Source organism: Micromesistius poutassou (genome assembly GCF_964030765.1).
Source record: "Micromesistius poutassou genome assembly, chromosome: 17".
NCBI classification, from domain to species: Eukaryota; Metazoa; Chordata; class Actinopteri; order Gadiformes; family Gadidae; genus Micromesistius; species Micromesistius poutassou.
The window spans coordinates 3,045,622-3,067,700 of NC_140287.1; the positions used below are offsets into that span (position 1 = coordinate 3,045,622).

Here is a 22,079-nt window from a genome sequence, read left to right on the forward strand (position 1 = left end):
CCAATTCAAGTGGCTGGAAACTGTTTGGCATTACAAACCAACTGCTAATAAGTTTCCATTGCTTGTTGTTTTATCATCTACTGACCCAAGTTAATATTCTAGTTACTACTCCTGTGCTAATAATATGTATCAAGTTCACGCAAAATACAAAGACGCCTTTAGCTTGCCGGTCTATAATAAGCACAAAGTCAGTTAAAAGCTTGAGTAATTAGAAATAGGTTTCGACAGGCAGATTTCTTTAACAACGTAGGTAACATCAAGAACAGAAACAGTCCAATATTCCAGCTTCCACCCGTGTATCTGTGTCAGTACACTAACGCTAAAATAATGAACACCCTTCAGCCCAGGACCGGCTTAAACAGGATCCAAACACAACACAAATGATTAATGAAACAGCCCCAGCGCATCGCGCGCCACCGCGGTGCCCCCGCCACCCCGTTGCCACGGTTACAGAGTGGAGGAGGTCTGTTTGTAGTCTCTGAGGATGACGACGGCGTACGGCACGCTAGGGGGGGTGCACAGAACGGACTCGGACACGGGGGAGTCGGGGAAGGGGCTCTTGGGGGGGGCCACACAGTCGCGGAACGGGGAGGGCGGCATCAGCGCCATGGAGCTCCCCGCCTCGATGGCCAGTTTGAGCTGAGCCACCTCGTCGTCGTCCTCCTCATCCTCCTCCTCCTCCTCCTCCTCCTCCTCATACTTATACTCCTCCCCATCCGCACCCCCCTCCTCCTCTTGCTCGTGGACCTGGGCATTGTTGTACATGTACCCCCGCAGGAGGCCCAACTGCTCGTTGTCCACCTCCTCCTCTTCCTCCTCCTCCTCCTCCTCCTCCTCCCGCATGGCTGCAGAGGCGGGCTCCCCCCCGTGCGGGCCCCCCGGCGCGGGGAAGCCCTGACCGAGGGGGGCCTGCAGGTAGACGGGGACGCCACTGCCCTCCGCCGGCTCCTCCTCCCACACGGGGGCCCTGAGGAGGTTCTGGGGGAGGAGGTGCTGGGGGAGGTGGCCCGGGTGGGGCTGCGGGCCGAGGGGCTCGGGGGCGTAGAGGGGCACCGCCTGCACGCCGGAGGCTGCCTGCCCGCTGGGGGTCATGGTGGGGGGCGGGGCATCGGGGGGGTTGTATCTTAGCGTTTCTAGGCTCTCGTCCTCCTCCTCTGCCACGTTGTACAGAGTCTTAGTGCTGAGCTCCGAGAGCTCCAGGCCTGCGCTATGGTAGGCGTTAGTTAAGGGCCTGATGACAGCCGTCTGATTGGAGCATACGTCCTGTCTCTTCACATGCACTGACAGTCTGTGCCACATGTGATCCCCCTTTGGAGGATGCCTTGCACCTGGTTCAGACCATGACACAGACTTTCCATTAGAACTATGAACAGAATAAAGACGGCTGTTATTGCACAGGAACCCAGAATGGTGGAGACAAAATGCATTTCTGGTTGATGGAAAAATAGATATATTGTATAGAGCTGAAGCCTTTAAAAAAATAAATATTTTTATAAACATGTCTACAGTGAAAGTCACACGTATAGTTATTGACAAAACAATCAAAATGTATTTGAATTCAATTGTAATAATTACACTTATTATATTATTATTATTATTATTATTATGTGTGTGTGGGGCACTCAGGGGTGCTCCACTTGTGGTTAGTGTCTGAGCGATGACCTACATTCACCGCTAGCGAGACACCACTACAGGTGTCTCCGTCAAATTACAGAAAGACAACAGGTGCCCTTTGGAGTGAGAATCACAGCTCGCCAACAGCTGCCCTTTGAGTGCCAATTAGCAAGTATGTCCCTGAGTGGGGATCTCACACACACACACACACACCCAGACACACACACACACACACCCTCAGTACCATAGAGAACCTACCTGCCGTTTCCTGCGTTCTTCTTCCTCCTGAACATGTTGAGGAAGCTGTTGCTGCGGCAGGCGATCTTTCCGTCGCCCACGTGCATGCGCACCACGTCGGAGGTGGTGAAGGCGCTGCGCACGTTTCTCTCGGGCTTGGCCAGTATGATGTACATCTTGGGGGTGAACATGCAGCCCAGCGCCACCGTGACGCTCAGGCTGACGGAGAAGGACGTGGTGATGATCTTGTAGTTGGAGCCAAAGTAGATGGGCACGAAGGCCAGCCAGATGATGCAGGTGGTGTACATTGTGAAGGCGATGTACTTGGCCTCGTTGAAGTTGGCCGGCACGTTGCGCGTCTTGAAGGCGTAGTAGGTGCAGCTCATGATCAGCAGGCCGTTGTAGCCCAGCGGAGCCACCATGCCCACGTTGCTGGTGTTGCAGATGAGGAAGACCTCGCGGATGCTGGGGTAGGACTTGACGGGCATGGGCGGCTCCAGGATGATGAGAGTGATCTCCAGGGACAGCTGCACGCTCACCAGCAGCGAGGCGATCACCACCTGGGCCCAGGCGCTCATGAAGCGGGGCTTGCGCGTGCAGATCTTCTTCTTGCTGCCCGCCAGGATGCGGGCGATGCGGTTGGTCTTGGTGACCAGCGCCGAGTAGCACATGGCGGCGGACAGGCCGACCAGGAGCCTCTGCAGGTAGCAGGAGGCCACGGTGGGCCGGGCGATCAGCGTGAAGGGGCACAGGTAGCCCAGGAAGATGCCCGCTAGGATGATGTAGCAGAGCTCGCGGCTGGAGGACTTGACCACGGGCGTGTCGCGGTACAGCACGAAGATGAACGCCACGAAGGAGGTGATCAAGATGCCCACGCAGGATAGGACCACCTGGATGACTGACTCAGGGTTGCTCCACTCCAGGTAGCGCAGCGTGATGGGCTCACAGCCTGGGTGGATAGGAGAGGAGGGGATAGGAGAGGAGAGGAGAGGAGAGGAGGGGAGAGGAGAGGAGAGGAGGAGAGGTGGGGAGAGGAGAGGAGAGGAGAGGAGAGGAGAGGAGAGGAGGAGAGAAGGAGAGGAGAGGAGGAGAGGTGGGGAGGAGAGAAGTAGAGGAGGAGAGAAGGAGAGGAGAGGAGAGGAGAGGAGAGGAGAGGAGAGAGGAGAGGAGGAGAGAAGGAGAGGAGAGGAGGAGAGGTGGGGAGAGGAGAGGAGAGGAGAGGAGAGGAGAGGAGGAGAGAAGGAGAGGAGAGGAGGAGAGGTGGGGAGGAGAGAAGTAGAGGAGGAGAGAAGGAGAGGAGAGGAGGGGAGAGGAGAGGAAGGGAGGGGAGAGGAGCAGAGGGGAGAGGAGAGGAGGAGAGGAGGAGAGGTGGGGAGGAGAGAAGTAGAGGAGGAGAGAAGGAGAGGAGAGGAGAGGAGAGGAGAGGAGGGGAGGAGGGGAGGAGAGGAGAGGAGGAGAGGTGGGGAGGAGAGAAGTAGAGGAGGAGAGAAGGAGAGGAGAGGAGGGGAGAGGAGAGGAAGGGAGGGGAGAGGAGCAGAGGGGAGAGAAGAGGAGAGGAGAGGAGGGGAAGAGAGGAGTTGAGGAAGGTGAGAGAAGAAAATAGTAAAAAGGTGAAGGAGGTAAAAAGAGGAGAAGAGAATTCCGCAAAATAGAAGAAAGCAGAACAGAAGAAAGGTGAAACGATGATAGAATAGAGGAGATGAAAGATCAAGAGAAAATAGGATAGGAGAGGGAGGAGGAACCAGAAGACATAAAGGAGGAGACCATTAGTGATCCAAAGCTCATCAAAGTTTTAAAGCATCAGTATCAGCCAGCAAGTGGCTTGATTAATCATTATATTTTATGAGAGAAAACATTGAGACCAGTAAGGTCCCAACCAACAAAGAATTTGTTTAATTGTACAAATGTATTTATATATTCTATGTATGCAGTATATATATATATATATATATATATATATATATTTTTTTTATATATATATAGAAGCTACTTCCACTTCCTCTAAATTCATCCACAATTGTTCCGATACACAGGAGCCTGCGAACCCTGAATCCAGTTTTAACACCTCAAGACCTAAAGTAGGTTTCCAGCACAACTAAAAATACCCCCCCGCTTGTCGGCCAGGGACAGGGCTGGCTACCGAGGAGAGGCCGACGGGACAAAGTGAACCCCTGCATGTCTTTATCACCACTAGAAAGTAGGGGAGAAGCTGTGTATGTCTCCGCTTTGTACGCAGCCAAAAGGTCATGGATAGTTCTTCAATAGTTCCCCAATATGTTCAGTGACCACCTCTACAAAGTAAAGGGCTACCAGAGCTCCGTCTCATCTATCATTCCAGAGGAGTGGGACAGGACGGTTCAGTGACGTCAACTTTTCCAGTCCCTCAATGCGCTGCACACCGACGGTCGCCCGTATGGACTCGATCGCAAACGGAGCGGAACTAGAAGAAGAGAAAGAGGGAGGCGATGGGGTGCGGAGGATGGGGTTTGGGAGTGGAGGAGGAGGAGGAATCCTATTAAGAAAGTGTCTTGTCTTTGAGGACTGCTGAGGGCTTTTTGAAAGTGGGTCAGAGAGTGCGTGAAGTAGGCTCTGCTCTCGGGGGCTCAGCAGCGAAGTTGATGAATGGCCTTCCGGTGCCATGGGAACGCTTTTTGGAGAAAATAGGGCGGGAAGCAGTGGCGTGTCAGGTGAACCGCAGCACGACATCGGCAGCGGGACAAACTGGAGGAGGTGTACGTTTACATGCGCTGTCGAGGAGGAAGGAGGAGGAGGAAGGAGGAAGGACTTTATTTTCCAGGAGTCATGACTTGGGAGGTGGGGGCAGGGGGGACGGATGAACCATTCACTCTCGCTGAAGCCTTCAGGTATGAACGCTGAGTCTCCAGGAGGAGCGAAACTCAGTGTTGCATCGTGCATTGGTTGATTCAGTCTGGTGTGTTTACCACGCTTTTCTCTTTACTATTTTACTCGTTTAGCAGACACGTCTGTTCAACGCGGCTTAAAGTGAATTCCGATACGCGTACTTAAGAAATAGCTTTGGTTACTGTACCTTCTAGTTCGTCGTTGGGCCACCAGCCCAGGTCACACGCCTTGCAGGTGAACTCATCCTGGACGAACTCGTTGTCTTTACACGCGGTGCAGATCCAGCAACAGCTCACCTCGCCCTTCCTGATCACCTGACCCACAGACACACAGAGGAGGACCTCATCCTACACCTGCTAACAAGCAGCCAACCTGAAAATGTGCATATATTTCCAAATGCAACGCTGAGAGTACCCTTTCAACTCTCTAGGAACGTATGTGCTAATAGTGATCTAGTAGAAGTTGGAGCTTCAACTAAATGTTGTTCTCCTTTTAAGGTTTGAATATCAAAAATGAATTGATGTGAAACTATCGGCTCATACTGACGCTGTTCTGATTCGTCGTTTTGCATTCGCTCATTGATATTTTTCCTGAATAAGCTACACCATTCATTTTCTTAATCCAAGCCAGTTTGGTTTCCCTTTGAGTATTCAAGCAACAATTCCTGTGCATCGTACCTTGATGTCGCCCTTGGAGCAGGGCTCGCTGCAGACGGAGCGCACCATCTCACTGCGGTTCATGCGGATCATATCGTCGTCTATGCTCAGAAGACCCTCGTGCCACGAGCCCACGTTGATGTAGTCGTAGACCCCCGGGTCCACCTGCCGCAGGTTCATGATCTCGTACCTGGTGGAGGGGGGGAACAAGAAAAAGGATTAAAAGGTGGATTAGTATGCAGATGATGGACAGGAATGAACTCGGCAAAACAAATCTTTTAACCTTGTATTACTCACCGCCTCTCCTCTCCTCTCTCATCCTCCCCTCTCCTATCTCCTCCTCTTCTCTTATCCTCTCCCCCTCTTTCTCTCTTCTCTTCTCTCCACCTCTCTTCCCCTCTCCTCTCTCTTCCTCTCTCCTGTCCTCACTCCTCAACGTCCCCTCTCCTCTCTTCTCTTGTCCTCTACCCTCCTCCTCCCCTTTCTTCCCCTCTTGTTTGTCGTTTGTTCTTTACAATTGCTCAGATGTGCACAACAATGATGCACTACAAATAAATTCATAAAATGTCTACTACCCTGCTAAATGTTGTGTTTGGTACTTTATATTTCACAAACTTGCTCGGCGAAGGTCAGCATTGTAAAGTTGTAAAGGTCAGCATTGTAACGTTGTAAAGGTCAGCATTGTACATTTGTAAAGGTCAGCATTGTAAAGGTCAGCTTTGTAACGTTGTAAAGGTCAGCATTGTAAAGTTGTAAAGGTCAGCATTATAACATTGTAAAGGTCAGTGTTGTAACATTGTAAAGGTCAGCATTGTAATATTGTAAAGGTCGGCGTTGTAACATTGTAAAGGTCAGCATTGTAATGTTGTAAAGTTCAGCATTGTAATGTTGTAAAGGTCAGCGTTGTAACATTGTAAAGGTCGGTGTTGTAACATTGTAAATGTCAGCATTGTAACCTTGTAAAGTTCAGCATTGTAACGTTGTAAAGGTCAGTTTTGTAACGTTGTCAAGTCAGTGTTGTAACGTTGTAAATCTCAGTGTTGTAATGCTGTAAAGGTCAGCGTTGTAACGTTGTAAAGGTCACGATGTAACGTTGCAAAGGTCAGCGTTGTAACGTTGTAAAGGTCAGCGTTGTAATGTTGTAAAGCTCAGGATTGTAACGTTGTAAAGGTTGCGTTGTAACGTTGTAAAGGTCAGCATTGTAACCTTGTAAAGTTCAGCATTGTAACGTTGTAAAGGTCGGCTTTGTAACGTTGTAAAACTCAGTGTTGTAAAGTTGTAAAGGCGAGCATTGTAACGTTGTAAAGGTCGGCTTTGTAACATTGTAAAGGTCAGCATTGTAACGTTGTAAAGGTCAGCGTTGTAATGTTGTAAAGGTCAGTGTTGTAACATTATAAAGGTCAGCATTGTAACCCTGTAAAGTTCAGCATTGTAACGTTGTAAAGGTTGGCTTTGTAACGTTGTCAAACTCAGTGTTGTAAAGTTGTAAAGGCGAGCATTGTAACGTTGTAAAGGTCGGCTTTGTAACATTGTAAAGGTCAGCATTATAATGTTGTAAGGATCAGCCTTGTAACGTTGCAAAGGTCAGCATTGTAATGTTGTAAAGGTCAGCATTGTAAAGTTGTAAAGATCGGCTTTGTAACGTTGTAAAGGTTGGCTTTGTAATGTTGAAAAGGTCATTGTAAATGTCGGCGTTGTAACGTTTGGCGTACCTGCCGGGGGAGTCTCCGTTCTCGTCAAACCAGATGTCCTCCCCGGACACGCCGGCGAAGGTGATCTTGAGCAGGGCGTCCAGCAACTGGCTGCCGTCCACGGGGTCCATGGCCTCGCAGAGCCCCGCGCCGCGAGGACACAGGCGGCGATGCATGTCGTGGAGGCCGTGGGCCATGGCGTAGATGGCGTTGATGACGAAGCCCATCTTGCTGTCCTGGACATAGTTGTCCTCCAGACTCTCGTAGCCTACCGATACAACAGTGACATCATGGTGTTATGAATAGTGATAATGAAGAGAACGTCTTCCCTGTTTGGACCTTCACTATGCAAGCGGGAGCGCTGTGGGTGGTGCGGTGCGGTGTAGATGAAGGAACGGAGGAGGCCCTGGAGTCGGAGGTGTACACAGCATGGTACAGAGGGAGGGCTTGGCGTTGTTTTATTACAGAGGAGTGATAGGGTGTTCGAAATGCCTCACATTAAAGGACAATTCCGGTATTTTGAACATTGATTACCCTTTCTGGTTTGTCTAGGATGAAATAGAGATACACCGGAATTTTGACTATTGGTCCTGTCTCGGGTATTTGGCTCATTTAGATTGCCCCTGCCTGCTTCAAAATGGCTGGCTACGGGCATTCACAAACCTGTCCTTAAAACAACCCTCAACATTAGTTTTCAGAAATGTGCAACTCACCAAGTGGTTAGTGGTGTTCGTTGATGTTCCAAATCAAGTATCGTAGCGAAATACAGTTTCTGTCGTGTTTTATTTGGCATTTTGTAAATCCAGTGATTTCTGTTGGAAGACTCATTGCTTGTTGACCAGAAACGGAAAGGGGGGCTGGTTGTCTTTTCACTTGGTTCTAGACTTACGGGTAAGACGGAGAACCGAGCGAAAAGACTACAACCAAATGTAAGCAGCCCCCCTTCCCGTTTCCGGTTCTGGTCCGGTTTCCGTTTTAATGGGATTTACAAAATGCCAAATAAAACACGACAGAAACTGTATTTCGCTACGATACTTGATTTGGAACATCAACGAACACCACTAACCACTCGTTGAGTTGCACATTTCTGAAAACGTACGTTTAGGTTGTTTTAAGGACAGGTTTGTGAATGCACGTGGACCAGGACCCCAGGACCAAAAGGTCAAAATTTCGGTGTCAACCACTCTATTTCATTCATTCCTAGACAAACCAAAAAGGGGCCTCAATGTCGAAATACCGGAATTGTCCTTTAAGTATCACTGAAACCCCGGGAAACGGGAAAGGCTTTTGGACACTTTTAGAAGCGGGTCCAGTTCCACGGGAAAGACGGCGCTCTATCTCTCTCGGGAGGAACACCACCACCATGGAACTGGTTTCTGTTCCATCATGGCTCCGGCTAGCACTGAAACCCTGAGGCCGGGGGTGTGTCCCAGCGAGGGAAGAAGCACTACGTATCATTTATTCAAACCTTATCTCTCTCTGTGCGACCTTATCTCCCCCCCCCCCCAGCCCCTCCTCAGACAAACAGTGGTTGGTTCTCGTGCCCTTCGCTTAGTCTACAAACACACACAAACTCAATTCAGTGTAACGCAAGCTAGACAGCGCACGCCGTTCTGGGGGTGACCACCAGCCTCCTCCTGGTGGGCCGACGTCTGGAGCACTCGGTCGAGAGAGTAGAGAGCGTGGGACAAAGGACAAGCAGAGCATTGCCAGGGCAGAAGCAATAGCTTGCTTGGTAGATGACATACGACACATATCATTACTATTAATGATATGGATGGGTGTTCTACAAGAGCCCGTCCCTTCACAGCCCTACCACCGCTCCATACAACACTTGAGGACAGAAGGTCTCCTATTTAGGGGGTAGTAAAATGTCATTAAAATGGATGGGACGAAAGCTCAAGGTATTGGCGTAACTGCTCCTGTTGATTTTGTAAAGTACAGTGGGCAAAAAAGAAACTAAATGAATTAAAGATTAAAATATATTTCAATAAATAACAGATAGCTAAAGGAGTGGTGGGATGATTAAGGTTTATATATCAATCCCGAGGAGAGCAAAAGGTTTTCCCTCCTTTTTTAATTGGCTGCTGTTCTTTTTCAAATGGACCCGGAGAACCAAAATGGCAGTACAATTCGGCTTGTACCCCACCACATGGGTTGCAATTTTTCTTGTTACCATGACAACTAGAAGTACCAGATAGTGTACTTGATCAGTGTTTCTCAAATGGGGGTACATGTTCTTTGAAGGATTTCAGGGGGAAAATATGAGACCTTTTAGTTTTTTTTTCGTATTAGTTATGAACCAATTGTAAAACAATGCCACAGTCAAAAGAATGTGTTGAATCTGAAAACCACCTTAATAAAATCTAATAAAATCTGAAAACTACAATCTTTCTACGTATCCACCAACAATTGAATGCTGATTTTTACACCAAACAATATGCACATACATTACTTATATTACGTTTAGATTTTTTCTGTGCTGGTGAAATGGGTACTGGTGAAGAATATCTGAGAGTAGAAGTACATTAATAGTACAAAAGAACAGTTCACAATTTAATCCAGTGACAGGGTGTGTGGGGTAACGGGTGTGTAGGGGGGGAGGGGGGGGGGTTTGGCAGTGTGGAAATTGAGCATCAGATGTGACCTACTTTGCAGCACTTTTGGGTGGAGTATATCCTAGCGCTGTGAAACATGATGGAGCACACACAGCCTCACGCGGTGAGATAAGATGTTTCCGTCATGGTGAGTTATGGTTTGTCAGCAGCATGCAGCCTGGGACACACTGTCTCTCAACTACAGCGAGGCACACATAGAGAGTGAAGGCAGCTTGACGACCACCCCGTTATAAATATCAGCTATTTCAGTGCACTTCCTGCCGCACAGACTGCAACACAATTGGGGGGGGGGGGGGGGGGGGGATAATCCCTGCAGAATGTCAGAGGCTGGATTTTTGTGGTTTGACTGCTCTGTGCCAACATGCAAAATGAGCTTGTTACCACCTCATTAGTGTTATTGGGCTGTTTGTATGTTTTATCAATCATAGGTCCAGATACTGCTTATATAGCATTGAGTAGATAAGGTATTGTTCTCAGATCTCACCACGGTGAATCAAACCCAAAAGTGAAAACATCCCAATAGCTTTATATATATGAGGTTAACTGATATTAAGTAGATCATTTATTAAGTTGATGGTATTTCATATTTGATATGGCAGTGAGGTTAGTGTCAGTGGACCTCTGTGTATATGGTAGTGAGGTTAACGTCAGTGGACCTCTGTGTATATCCTAGTGAGGTTAATGTCAGTGGACCTCTTATGTATCTGGTAGTGAGGTTAACGTCAGTGGACCTCTGTGTATATGGTAGTGAGGTTAACGTCAGTGGACCTCTGTGTATCTGGTAGTGAGGTTAACGTCAGTGGACCTCTGTGTATATCCTAGTGAGGTTAATGTCAGTGGACCTCTTATGTATCTGGTAGTGAGGTGGGGTCTGTTAGAGTTAATGTCAGTAGTCCTCTGTGTATATGGTAGTGCGGTGGGAGACGAGGTCGGGACTGTACACTCACCATCCTGGAGTTCTTCACAACAAAAACAAGAACATAAGAACATAAAATCACATACAAAACAACACTGATGGCAGTACATTAAAACAACAACAGCAACAACGTCTTTGGCAAAAGAGGACAGGACAACTCCTTATGAGGGGAAATTAAAATGTCATTCAAATGGATGGACGAAAGCTCAAGATATTGGCATAACTTCTCCCATTGATATTGTGTAGTAGAGAAGAATATTAGAGAGAATTGAATATTAAAATATAGTTAAATAAATAACAGATAGCTGAAGGAGTGGTGAGATGACAAAAATATACAAAGGACATTGGGTCTGTATCTTTAAAAATAAATCATTGATTTAAAATGATATTTTAATCGCCAAAGCATGCATTCTTTTATATTTACGTTCATCAATAAATTTGTACATTCAATTTTACACCTGTTTTAATTCTTGGTATTGGAAATTTGCGTCATGACGTTTGTTTGAAAAACGTAAATATATGACATAGGGGAGTATTTTGAAGAGCAACCAAGCAATACAGTAACACCATTACCAAACACAGGCTATGCAAATGCTGCTGCTGATTGGTTCATTTTAGTGTCAAGGGATATCACTGCGCCAATATGAGCCAATCAGAAACAGAATTTACGTTTCACCAGAGATCCTGCTGTCCCTGCGGTTAAATGCTAGTGTTATGTTATGCTTGTAAAAAAATATATTAGGGTTTAAATCAACTAAATAATAAAATAAAATATAAAGAAAGTAAAATTGTATCAAATAAATCAATCCTATTTTGGGGCGGGGAGACGTGCTTGATGGGCGTTGTGTCGGGGTTAGGGTTAGGGTTAGCCGACCGACACAAGCTAAGGCATTAACTTTCATCCCTTGCGGGTGCAGAAGTGAAAAGAGTTTCATTTTTACCTAGATCATCTTCTGTAGAGCAGAATGTCCCACAAATGAACAGTATAAAAAAGATACGTATTACGAAATATTGTTGGACTAGACTAGAAAATAAGAGTTCCCATGTTCAAAAAAAACTAAAAACTTCACTAAGTGTTTGTACGTTACGGAGTTATGTCTCCAGGTCACTTTAACACAGTCACAACAGTAGTACAAGAAGACAAACCCACGTGCACACGTAAGACAAAAGCCACGGGAAGTCGTCCAGAATCATTTGAGAGGAACTCGTGCTATTCACCTGAGCAGTTCCTGGCGTAGTTGAGGTTCTCCAGGGGGTGCCCATGGAGGCGGCACTGGAAGCGGTACTGCCAGAACTCGGGGAACCACGGGTTCCGAGTGTTGGTCTGCAGCCGCAGCTTCAGGAAGTAGTCGTCGAAGGAGGTGACCTCCTCCGACTTTAGCTTCACCGTGATGCCTCCCACCGCCTCCTGCTCGTACTCCTCCACCACCTCGTCCCGGTCGGCCCAGCCGTCGCTGTGGAGACACGGGCGGGACAGGACGGGGTGACTGCTACAGTCTGCGGCCATGCGGTCGGCTGTTGTCATGGAGACAAGAGCAGGGCAGAAAGTGATATAGCTACAGTCTGAGGCGATGCGGTCGGCTGTTGCCATGGAGATTAGAGCGACACAAATTGGTGGTTACTACAGTCTGTGGTGATACAGTCGGCTGTTGCCTACGATACCAATGCAGTTAACTGTTATATTATGTTGTAGGGCATTCATAAAGACTTGTAGAACTGGCCCAACAATTTAAATTCACGTTAGAAAAATATAATAATAGGCTTTTAGAAAAAGCAATATTCAACCACAAATCGTAACCATATAATGCAGGCTAAATATGGTTCAAGATCTTCAGGTCCAGAAGCATTTTCTCTTTCTATTTGTGGCAATCGCCTTGATTTTACAGGGCACGGAATGCTCTAAAGAAGTTCACCAAAACCACAGATGCAATGAGATGTCCGGCGAGAGATGGCAGGTTTTGGGCCTGTGGCGTTACAGACTGTGTGAAGATCTGTTGTTCAAGTGGGTTGTAGACAGAGAAACAGACAAAGCATTGAGGGAAATGGATAGATACTGTGAGATAACATGAACTGTGTCCAGAGCCATTTTTCCATTTGCACACAAGCATATCTTTATTTAACACCTTAGGTTTTATTTTTATTTTTTTCTCGATTTATATTGTTTATTTGATGCATTTGTTTATTGATTAAACGTACAGTAGAAAAATATTTTTTGTACATTGTTAATATTTTCTCTATTTTACCAAAAATACAACATGACACATTCATGTCATGGAATAGAAAACTGAAAATTTACCTGGCAAAACATATCAATAATAGTCAATAAATTAATGAATTAATGAATTAATAAATCAATCTTTGTGATTTTGATTCTAAAATAATAGTTAATAGCCGTTTTCACATATGTCCTCTGTCTTTTCTCCGCATTTGTGGATCAGGAGGTTTGATCGTGAGGGTCATTCACACTGATTCACACTTGATGCCCGATATGCGGACATCAGTGTCGCTCAGTCATCAGTAGAATCTCCGGCTGGTTTAGGGGGGCGGGCTTGCAAGGGGCGGGATATGACGTAGGGTCGAGGTTTGTTTTGGTTTGACCACAGACAGCATGGAGGTAGAACGGGCAGAACTCATCGCGATCATCTTAAATGTTGCTGCAGCGATGCATCATATATTCCGTTGCATCCACAACATCCGCATCGATCGATGAAAGACTATCATGAGTTAGAGACAAATAGAAGAAACGACGAACAAGAAAGGCTTCGCAAACGACTGCGTTGCCGGAGGAAGAGAGCGTCTTTTTTGGCTTCATTTCACATCTAACAAACACTGGGACAAATGTAGTTGATTTCTGTGTTTAACTGAGAAAACAGAGTGGAAGGACGGGACCCTATAATGTTCAGCTAACTGTTGTTTAACTATTAGCTAACTAATAATTGTTGAGAGTTAGCGCATGTGTGTGCGCGAAAATGGCAGTGTGTGTGTGTGAGTGAGTGGATGAGCGAGGCGAACGAGCGGTAGCGTGTGTCAGTTTAGTGAAGTAATGAACAAGTCTGGTTGTGTCTGTGCAAACGTGTAGGCCCTACTGTAAAGTTAGTCAAACTGAGAATAAAGTACCCAGCCTGTCAAGAATCGGTGGGCGCTTCCTTCCAACCATATTCAAACCTATAAGCAGACCCACTGCCGTTACCCCCAAGAGAACATCCAACAGCGCTGGAGGGAACGTCTCCCCTGTGCTCCTCGACTACGGTCTGGGAGCCGACAGCAGGAAAGGTGTAACATAAAAATAAAATAATTATAAAAGTAATTCTATATAGGCGTGCAGCTGTGAACTCATGTAATGTAATTTATTGTATGATGTGTACTCTGAGGGTTACGATAAGACCTATCATTTAGCGTTCACCACGAATGACTCTGAAAAGCAGTGCCACATTTAAATATTTTTTAAGCCATTCAGCGAACAAAAGGCAACAGGCTGATTATCGATTAGGGTGCGGGTGCCACTCAATGACACGCAAACGTAGACCGAAGCGTCATCAACACGCCCACTCAACTGGTCTGAAATGCCGACATTCTACTGCTCATTACTGCTCACATATAAGGTAATTAACATTTCCGCCGGCTAAAATACTACCTGAGGGGTAGTCTTTTTTCAGGAGGTCCAACGGCAGGATATGTCATTCACATATAAGGCCCGTCGGGAGAATAGACGGTTGTACGTCCATATGTGAAAGCAGCTAATAATAGCTGCAGAGTGTCCCTTTCATTCTAAGAGTGAGATAATGGAGAGATAACTCATCATCAAAACCAAAAAAACCTCCTTGAGGACCACAACACTGACACCAAACAGCAGATTAATACTGTCTCCTGTCTTTCTGCACAATTTAGGAGAGAAAACATGGTGTATACCAACAGTGAATGTTGATATTTGTACCCAACGAACAAAGAACATTTTACCCCTGAGGGAATTCGATCATTGGGACATCTCTGGTTGGCATTATTTCAATCTGCTGTTTGTTTTTTCAAGAACTGGTTGACCCTGGGTCTCCTGGGCCGGCCTCAAAGGCAGCAAGCCATCTGGTGCTCTGCAGAGTCCTGCCCCGTCCCTCCAACTCAACCCCTGCCAACAACCCCACGCCAACGGCATGTCAGCAAACATGGGCAGTACCACCAATCACACACAACCACAGCCACGCAGAGCTACACATGGACAGGACGGGTCTTCATGGGCCGTTGTGCCTTCATGGACAAGACAGTGAACAGGGACAGGGAACATGGGTTGCCAGAAAGAGGGGGTACGATCCATAGCATATAAGACAACAGACGGGAATCGAACCCTTGGTCACTACGGCATATTTCCTATAATCACAGCTGTGGGTTAAGACCGACACGGTCTGTGTTTTTATACTCCAGTCTTCAGAGGGCTGGAGACGAAGGTGTATGTATGGCCAAATGGAGGGGTGGATGTATGGCCAAGTGGCGGGGGGGGGGGGGGGGGGGGGGGGGGATGTATGGCCAAGTGGAGGGGTGGATGCATGGCCAAGTTGGGGGGGTGGATGTAGGGCCGATGACCAGTAACTCTGGCTTCTGGACAGGCGTGAGCACAAGCACGTGTGCATGCTATGTTTCCGCAATGCTCTAGAAAAAAGGCTTGCCTTCTTTTTTTCCTCCCAGCAGTCCTTGACCCAGAAACAAAGTGTAAGTACAAACTGCGGCGTCTCACAGAGCCCCACAACGCTGGCACACGGTTTACACAGGAAAGAAAGAAAGAGAGAGAATGATCACTTCACCTTTTTTATTTTTATTTGGGACTATGGCTACTCAGTTATTTTTTCTACTTCTCTTTCTCTGGCTCTCATAAAGCATTGTGAACGAGATGTATTATTCATACTCGCGGTGGTTATTAATAACCATACGGTATGATGAACAAATGCCTCCAACTGTGAAATGTGGGGAGGAAGATGGAGTTGTTGTGGCGGTCATTAAAAATTGTTCCAGGCTCTGTCCTATCGAAGCCTTTAACAAAAATAAATCACCTCTCCAGTGTTGTGCTCTATGAGACACACTCGTCTCATAGAGCAGTTCATTCGTCTCATCAAAACGCTTCACTCACAATCGACCAAATACTATTTTAGATTTATTGCTATAACCTTTATATTTTGATCACTTCATATTTATTAATTTATATTAATATGAGTGTAGTTCATTACTTTTTGAGCTCCTCATGTCTTCTTGCATTTCTCCTCATTTTAGGGATATTTTTTGCTCATCTCTTCCTCATGTCTATTACTGTCCTGTACTTTTTGCTGTGACACCCCCAATGTCCTGTCTCAAATTTATAAAGGACTAATCCATCATCGTTTGTCTCACATCTATCGTATTGTATATCTTAATCAGCCTCGCCAAGATTGGGCCTTTAAAATAACCAGACAAAAAACACAAACATAGCCATCAATGTCTGATGCACTCGAATGATTCTTCACTTTCTCCGGTTACATCTTCACGGTTGATTGCACTCATTGTTAGTCGCTTTGGACAAAATAAATGTAGTGTAATGTAAACAAGACCCAGGAGGCCTCGGATAGAACTGATCTGCTACGGAGAGGAGCTGTCTGGGTCGCGTCCCTCAAGGTGTCGGCGCTTTTCGTAGCTCACGCCTTCCCGCTCTCACACCAGAGGAGCCGTCCCCGTGTTAGCCCTCGCTGGCTGTGATCTGACAGGCAGAGGGGGAGATCAGTGTGTGCGGGCCATGCATAATTCATGACACCACCATCCCCACCACCGCTGAACACCACAGCATCACCCTCTGCCTCGCGTGGAACAACACAGTCCCACGGAGAGGGGAAGAAGACAACCCAGGGAGTGCTGCAGTCTCCTTGCTGAGCGCCTGTAGACCTTGTGGAGGACGCCATGACACTCCGTCACAGAGCTGTGTGGCCAAGAGATGAGCTGGGCTCAGGGAGCTGGGGGGGAGGAGGTTCAGAGCCGTCACTGGCTCAGGGTCGGGGACATTGGGAGGACAGGAACATTTAGATCGGTGACTGCCACCGAGTTGGGATTACATCCCATGAGGATGCCTTTTTAAGGAGTGGTCTTTAAGGAGTGAGTCCGATGTGTCACATTGCTTATTCATGTGGGATTTGGATGGTGAGCGAACATCACATCGTTATTGTCTATTAAGTCTTAAAACTGCACTACTCAACTTTTCTACTGCAGCCGTTTGCTCCATTAAAATCAACCTGAACTCGAAAGTTTCTCAAGAATAAGACACACCCATGCATCAGTCAATCCATCGGGGGAATCATTCTCAATAAATTGTTTCATTCTGGTCCACTGTTGCCCCCACCACCGTTGGAACCATCTCAGACTACAGTAACTCTGGTCTGAAGATGAAACAGCTCCGCCTGCACCTACAACTCAAGCCCCTACAGGTGACCAATGGGAAGACCTGAGCTTAAACGACGTCCCGTCGCACGCCGCGCGGGGGGGCGAACACAAATCTTCTAAATCGTCTAAACCAAAAACCAACACACAAGTTAAAGGAACGAACCAATCAACAAACAACAAACAAACGAAAGAAAAAAAAACCCCACCTGCCAATCAGGAGGAACTCGCCGGCCACGCCCAGCCGCCTCATGGCCATCAGCAGGCCGCGCACCGTCATGCCCTCGCAGAAGCACACCACCACGCGGGCCTTCGGCAGCCGCTCGCGCAGCTTCCTCAGCAGCCGGTCGAAGTGGCGCTCGCCGGCGTTGCTGTAGATCTTGTCCGAGTGGGCGATGCACAGCCCCTCCTGCGCCGCCAGCTCCTTGAAGGCGTCCATGCCGCTCTCGCCGTAGTTTCCTGCCGGGGGGGGGGGGGGAGAGACGGGAAGTAGAGGCTTTCAGCTGAGGGGGAGGAACAGGAAGTAGAGGCTTTCAGCTGAGGGGGAGGAAGAGGAAGTAGAGGCTTTCAGCTGAGGGGGAGGAACAGGAAGTAGAGGCTTCAGCTAAGGGGGAGGAACAGGAAGTAGAGGCTTCTACTAAGGGGGAGGACCAGGAAGTAGAGGCTTTCAGCTGAGGGGGAGGAACAGGAAGTAGAGGCTTTCAGCTGAGGGGGAGGAACAGGAAGTAGAGGCTTCAGCTGAGGGGGAGGAACAGGAAGTAGAGGCTTTCAGCTGAGGGGGAGGAACAGGAAGTAGAGGCTTCAGCTGAGGGGGAGGAACAAGAAGTAGAGGCTTTCAGCTGAGGGGGAGGAACAGGAAGTAGAGGCTTCAGCTAAGGGGGAGGAAGAGGAAGTAGAGCCTTCAGCTGAGGGGGAGGAACAGGAAGTAGAGGATTCAGCTGAGAGGGAGGAACAGGAAGTAGAGGCTTCAGCTAAGGGGGAGGAACAGGAAGTAGAGGCTTCAGCTGAGGGGGAGGAACAGGAAGTAGAGGCTTCAGCTGAGGGGGAGGAACAGGAAGTAGAGGCTTCAGCTGAGGGGGAGGAACAGGAAGTAGAGGCTTCAGCTGACGGGGAGGAACAGGAAGTAGAGGCTTCAACTAAGGGGGAGGAAGAGGAAGTAGAGGCTTCAGCTGAGGGGGAGAAGGAAGCTGTAATGTAATGTATATATGTGATATTATATGTTATATTTTATATAGAGGATAAGGTTGAAATTATACATTTTGTCTCCGGCTTCATTATTTGTTTAGAGAGTTTCATTTTGTTATTATGATGAACAGCTTGTGTTTACTGAACACTACACTGGTAGATAACGTGTTCCAGTTTATATGAATGGTAGCATAATGTTCCCGACGTATTGACCTTTACCTGTTTGTGTTTTCCACTGTGATTATAGTCCATTTCTTATGGAGTTATATATTGGACTGTAAATGTTTAGCCTCCTGAGAATAACTTTCTCATTGACCTCACAGCACTGAAACACATTGACGCAACCTTAACTCAAACTAGAAACCTAGTGCCGGAATAGATGTGTATCATTCAGACCTGTACAGTAGTTACCCCTAGGTTCCTTCTTTCTCTGTGACCCCAAAACAAGGAAATTAAAGGAAAGGAAATTGCTTGGGGGTTTGGGCTTCTGGTGGTGTCGAAACAGAAGGTTATGAGGTCACTCATGCATGGACTGTCTCCATGGGTACAGATCTTAGTTACCCAAACCTTGCCTCCATCTTTTATAAGCTGCAGTCACAGATGTATGGTAGGAAGATAAAAGTATCATCATTATTGATTCTCTTCCCATTGACGTACACAAGGAAAACACCAAATAACCTTCTCTTCTCTCTCTCTCTCTCTATCCCCACTCTCTCACTCTCTCTCTCGTTCTCTCGCTTTTCAAATCAAACACTTTCAACTGCACTAACAAATGAGAGAATCATCATTTTGAGAATGACCTCAAAACTTTACACATGCATATGAACCAGGCCAAATAATCTATAATAATATATCTATTGGCCAAAATGAAGCATTTTGAAGAAACCCATGGAAATGGATTTGAGGAACTCCTACTTGTACATTTTTCTTTTGCCCCTCTATCTCTCCTGCCATGCCTTCCATTTTCAAGAGCTTAGGGCTGCCATCAAACATGCCACTTTTGACTTGAAAACAGGGTGCAGAACCTACTGGCTGCCACGCATCACCCAAGTGGGTGCTACACACTGGTAGTAATGAGGTTTGAAACCCCTCACAAACACAAAACACTCAAGTATGTAAAGTGCTTTGGGGATCTTGAAAAGCACTAATTAATGCAATGACCCATTATTATGATTTACTCTGTCTCCCTCTATATCCATACCTATGCCGTCTTACCCTTACTGGGAAGCCCTTGGACAGTGTGAGGAACATCAATGTGGTGAAGGTCTAAACATGACTTGAAAACGACGTGCAGGGCTGATTTATTCCTCATAGCTCTACAGCGTGAGGCCCTTTCACAGCTAATGCACCTCACTGGAAAAGAGTCTTCTCCACTTACCACTTCCGCCTACAACGCGTGTGCGCTCGACCCATGGACTCACCCTCGGTGTGCACGGCCGACACATAGGTCCAGTTGTAGCGCTTGACGATGTCCAGGATGGCGCGGGCCTGCAGAGTGTCCGACGGCACCACGCGCAGGAAGTATTTGAACAGCGTCTTGTCGCTGAGGTCGATGCTGGTGGCCGAGTAGGCGATCTGAGGGATGTTGAAGAGCTGCAGCAGGTTCTGCACCTGGATGGCCACGGAGCTGGAGCCCGGCCCGATCACCCCGGCGATGGGCTTCTTGGTGGAGGGCGGCGGCTGGCTGTGCGGCACGCCGTCCGCGCACCAGCGGGCGCCGTCCTTGTCATCGCGGATGGAGATGAGCGAGTCGCGGATGAACTCGATGCTCTGCTCCAGGGCCACCGACGAGTGCCAGCAGGAGTCGCGGATCTCGCAGCCCAGCGTGATGTTGGGCAGCAGGTCGGGGTCGGCGTTGATGCGGTCCAGCGCGTGGAACATGGCCTCCACCCGCTGGATGCCGTACTGCTCGCGGATCTCGCCGCACTTCCGCTCGGCCACCTTCTCGGCGGAGGGCTGGTGGTGCACGGAGAAGAGGGCCCCGATGATTACGTCGCCGTCCATGCGGGCCACGAGGCGCGTGGCGGCGCGCGGCACCAGCGACCGCTTGGCGTGGCTGTGGGACGAGACGGCCGCCGCCACCAGGAGGACGGGGAGGTACAGGGCGCAGAGGGCCGTCGGGAGAGTCATATTCCACAGTGTGCGATGCGCGTAGACGGCAGGAGAATCATGTCCACTGGGCGGGAGTAGGGATCCATGGACTGGTCTCGTCCCTAGGAAGCGGTGGACCCAATGGTCATCCCTATACTGTGAGGCCCTTAGAGGTGTCCTTCTGTGGGAGGGAGACAGGCTGGGTTCATTCCCGTCTCAAGTGGATTAGACATTTTGTTACTTACAGCACAAATAAATAAATGTACACAATTCTCTGTTTAGATTCAAATATCACGGTACAGCCTATGGAATGATGGCAAGCAGCAGAGTGTTCTTCTCGATGGCAGAAATAGAAGGAAGGTGTTCAACAGATGAATTTTGAGAAACAAACCAGAACATTCAATTGCAAAAATTAAATCCTCACACAGCCTTAAAGAAACATCAATTTGGCTATCATGTCTGAAGATTTTTTGTGGGAAAAAACTAAAATCCACGTTCTAACGTGAATCCAAACCATGCAAAGGAATTCGCCCAGTGTTGTGTATGCTGCCTTTACTGCTTCAGCACCACGGACAGCGAATGCATCGCCCCCAGTTTAAAGTTAGGGCATCACAAGCAGACCACCGATAACTAGGCTACACGTTCTCAAGGCGTAGTGTAACAGGCCACTGTGTAAGAAGACACAGTCAATCCGCGTGGAAGGAGTGAAATGTCTTCATAGTGCATCGTACTGTTGACGGGCGGTTGACAGCTGGCGGCTGACGGGCAGCAACTTAATCGCCGCTAAAAAACATGATCACTGAGATAGACGGCTCGCAAGCATGTCGCTCGAATGTGTATATTCAAACAAAGTAGCCCAATAAACACTGGCAGTGATTCGCCATGATATTCGTTCGAATAGGCATGCGGTGGCTGATTTCATTCAAGTCATGACCTGTGTCTGCAAAAAAACAACAACATCTCATTGGCATTCCTAACTTACCTGCAACCAGCTCCGTGATGCACCGCTCCTCCGATGAGGCTGGACCACAGCCTCTGCGATGGAGCAGCCCTCTCGCTCTCTCCCTCCCTCTCTCTCTCATCTCTCTCCCCTCTCTCTGTATCTCTATCTCTCTCTCTGCCTCCCTCCTTATCTCTCTTTCCCTCTCTCTCTGCCTCCCCCCCCCTCCCTCTCGCTCTATCTCTCGCTGTCTCTCTGCCTCCCTCCTTCCCTCTCTATGTTGATCATCCTTACTTCCTCACTGCAGTCCTAAAACAGGTCACAGTGACTGCAGTGTTCCTGATGACCCAGTGTAGGCTCACATCGTTCTTGTTTTAGACGTTCACTGAACCCCTCGTCTCCCTTGAAACCGTTAGAAACCCTGCTCCAAAGGGCTCGTTTTTGGTCGTGTTTTGAGCCATAGTTTTGGATAGAACGCCTAAACAACATTGACTAAATTACATCATAACTTATCTTGATAAGTTATGATGTCAAAACTTGGTTGAATAAGTCCCTTCAGATCAGAGTTGGTGAACTTATTTTTGCTAGTTTCACCGCCTCACTAACACGTGGAGTGAACCTCAGGTTTAAGCGCACGGCCGCCCCCACGTGGTGTGGAACCGCTATTGCGCCAGAGCGACAAAAAAGCAACAGAGCGCAACAGTGTGGTGGTCCCGTTTTTTTTTTTTTTTTTTTTTTTTTTTTTTTGTGACGCTTCTTTTCATCCAGAATGACATTTGTTTTGTACCTGATGGAAGTATGTTTTCTTTCCCTACGAGAGTTTTGTACTTTGTTAATGCATAATAAAATAAAATAAAAACAGTGTGGTCCCGGGAGTGGTTTTGA

The 22,079-nt window shown here is 47.7% G+C and overlaps 1 protein-coding gene across 1 annotated transcript; it reads right to left on the reverse strand.

The window, feature by feature from the left end:
• Positions 1–447: 447 nt before the first annotated feature.
• grm1b (glutamate receptor, metabotropic 1b) lies at positions 448–20,293 on the reverse strand (the record flags this gene model as incomplete). Its single annotated transcript, XM_084481679.1, has 9 exons — positions 448–671; positions 723–1,363; positions 1,873–2,800; positions 4,901–5,027; positions 5,391–5,559; positions 7,082–7,328; positions 11,813–12,048; positions 17,188–17,437; positions 19,585–20,293. The coding sequence occupies 9 exons, from the start codon at positions 20,291–20,293 to the stop codon at positions 448–450; spliced, it is 3,531 nt and encodes a 1,176-aa protein (XP_084337805.1).
• Positions 20,294–22,079: the final 1,786 nt, after the last annotated feature.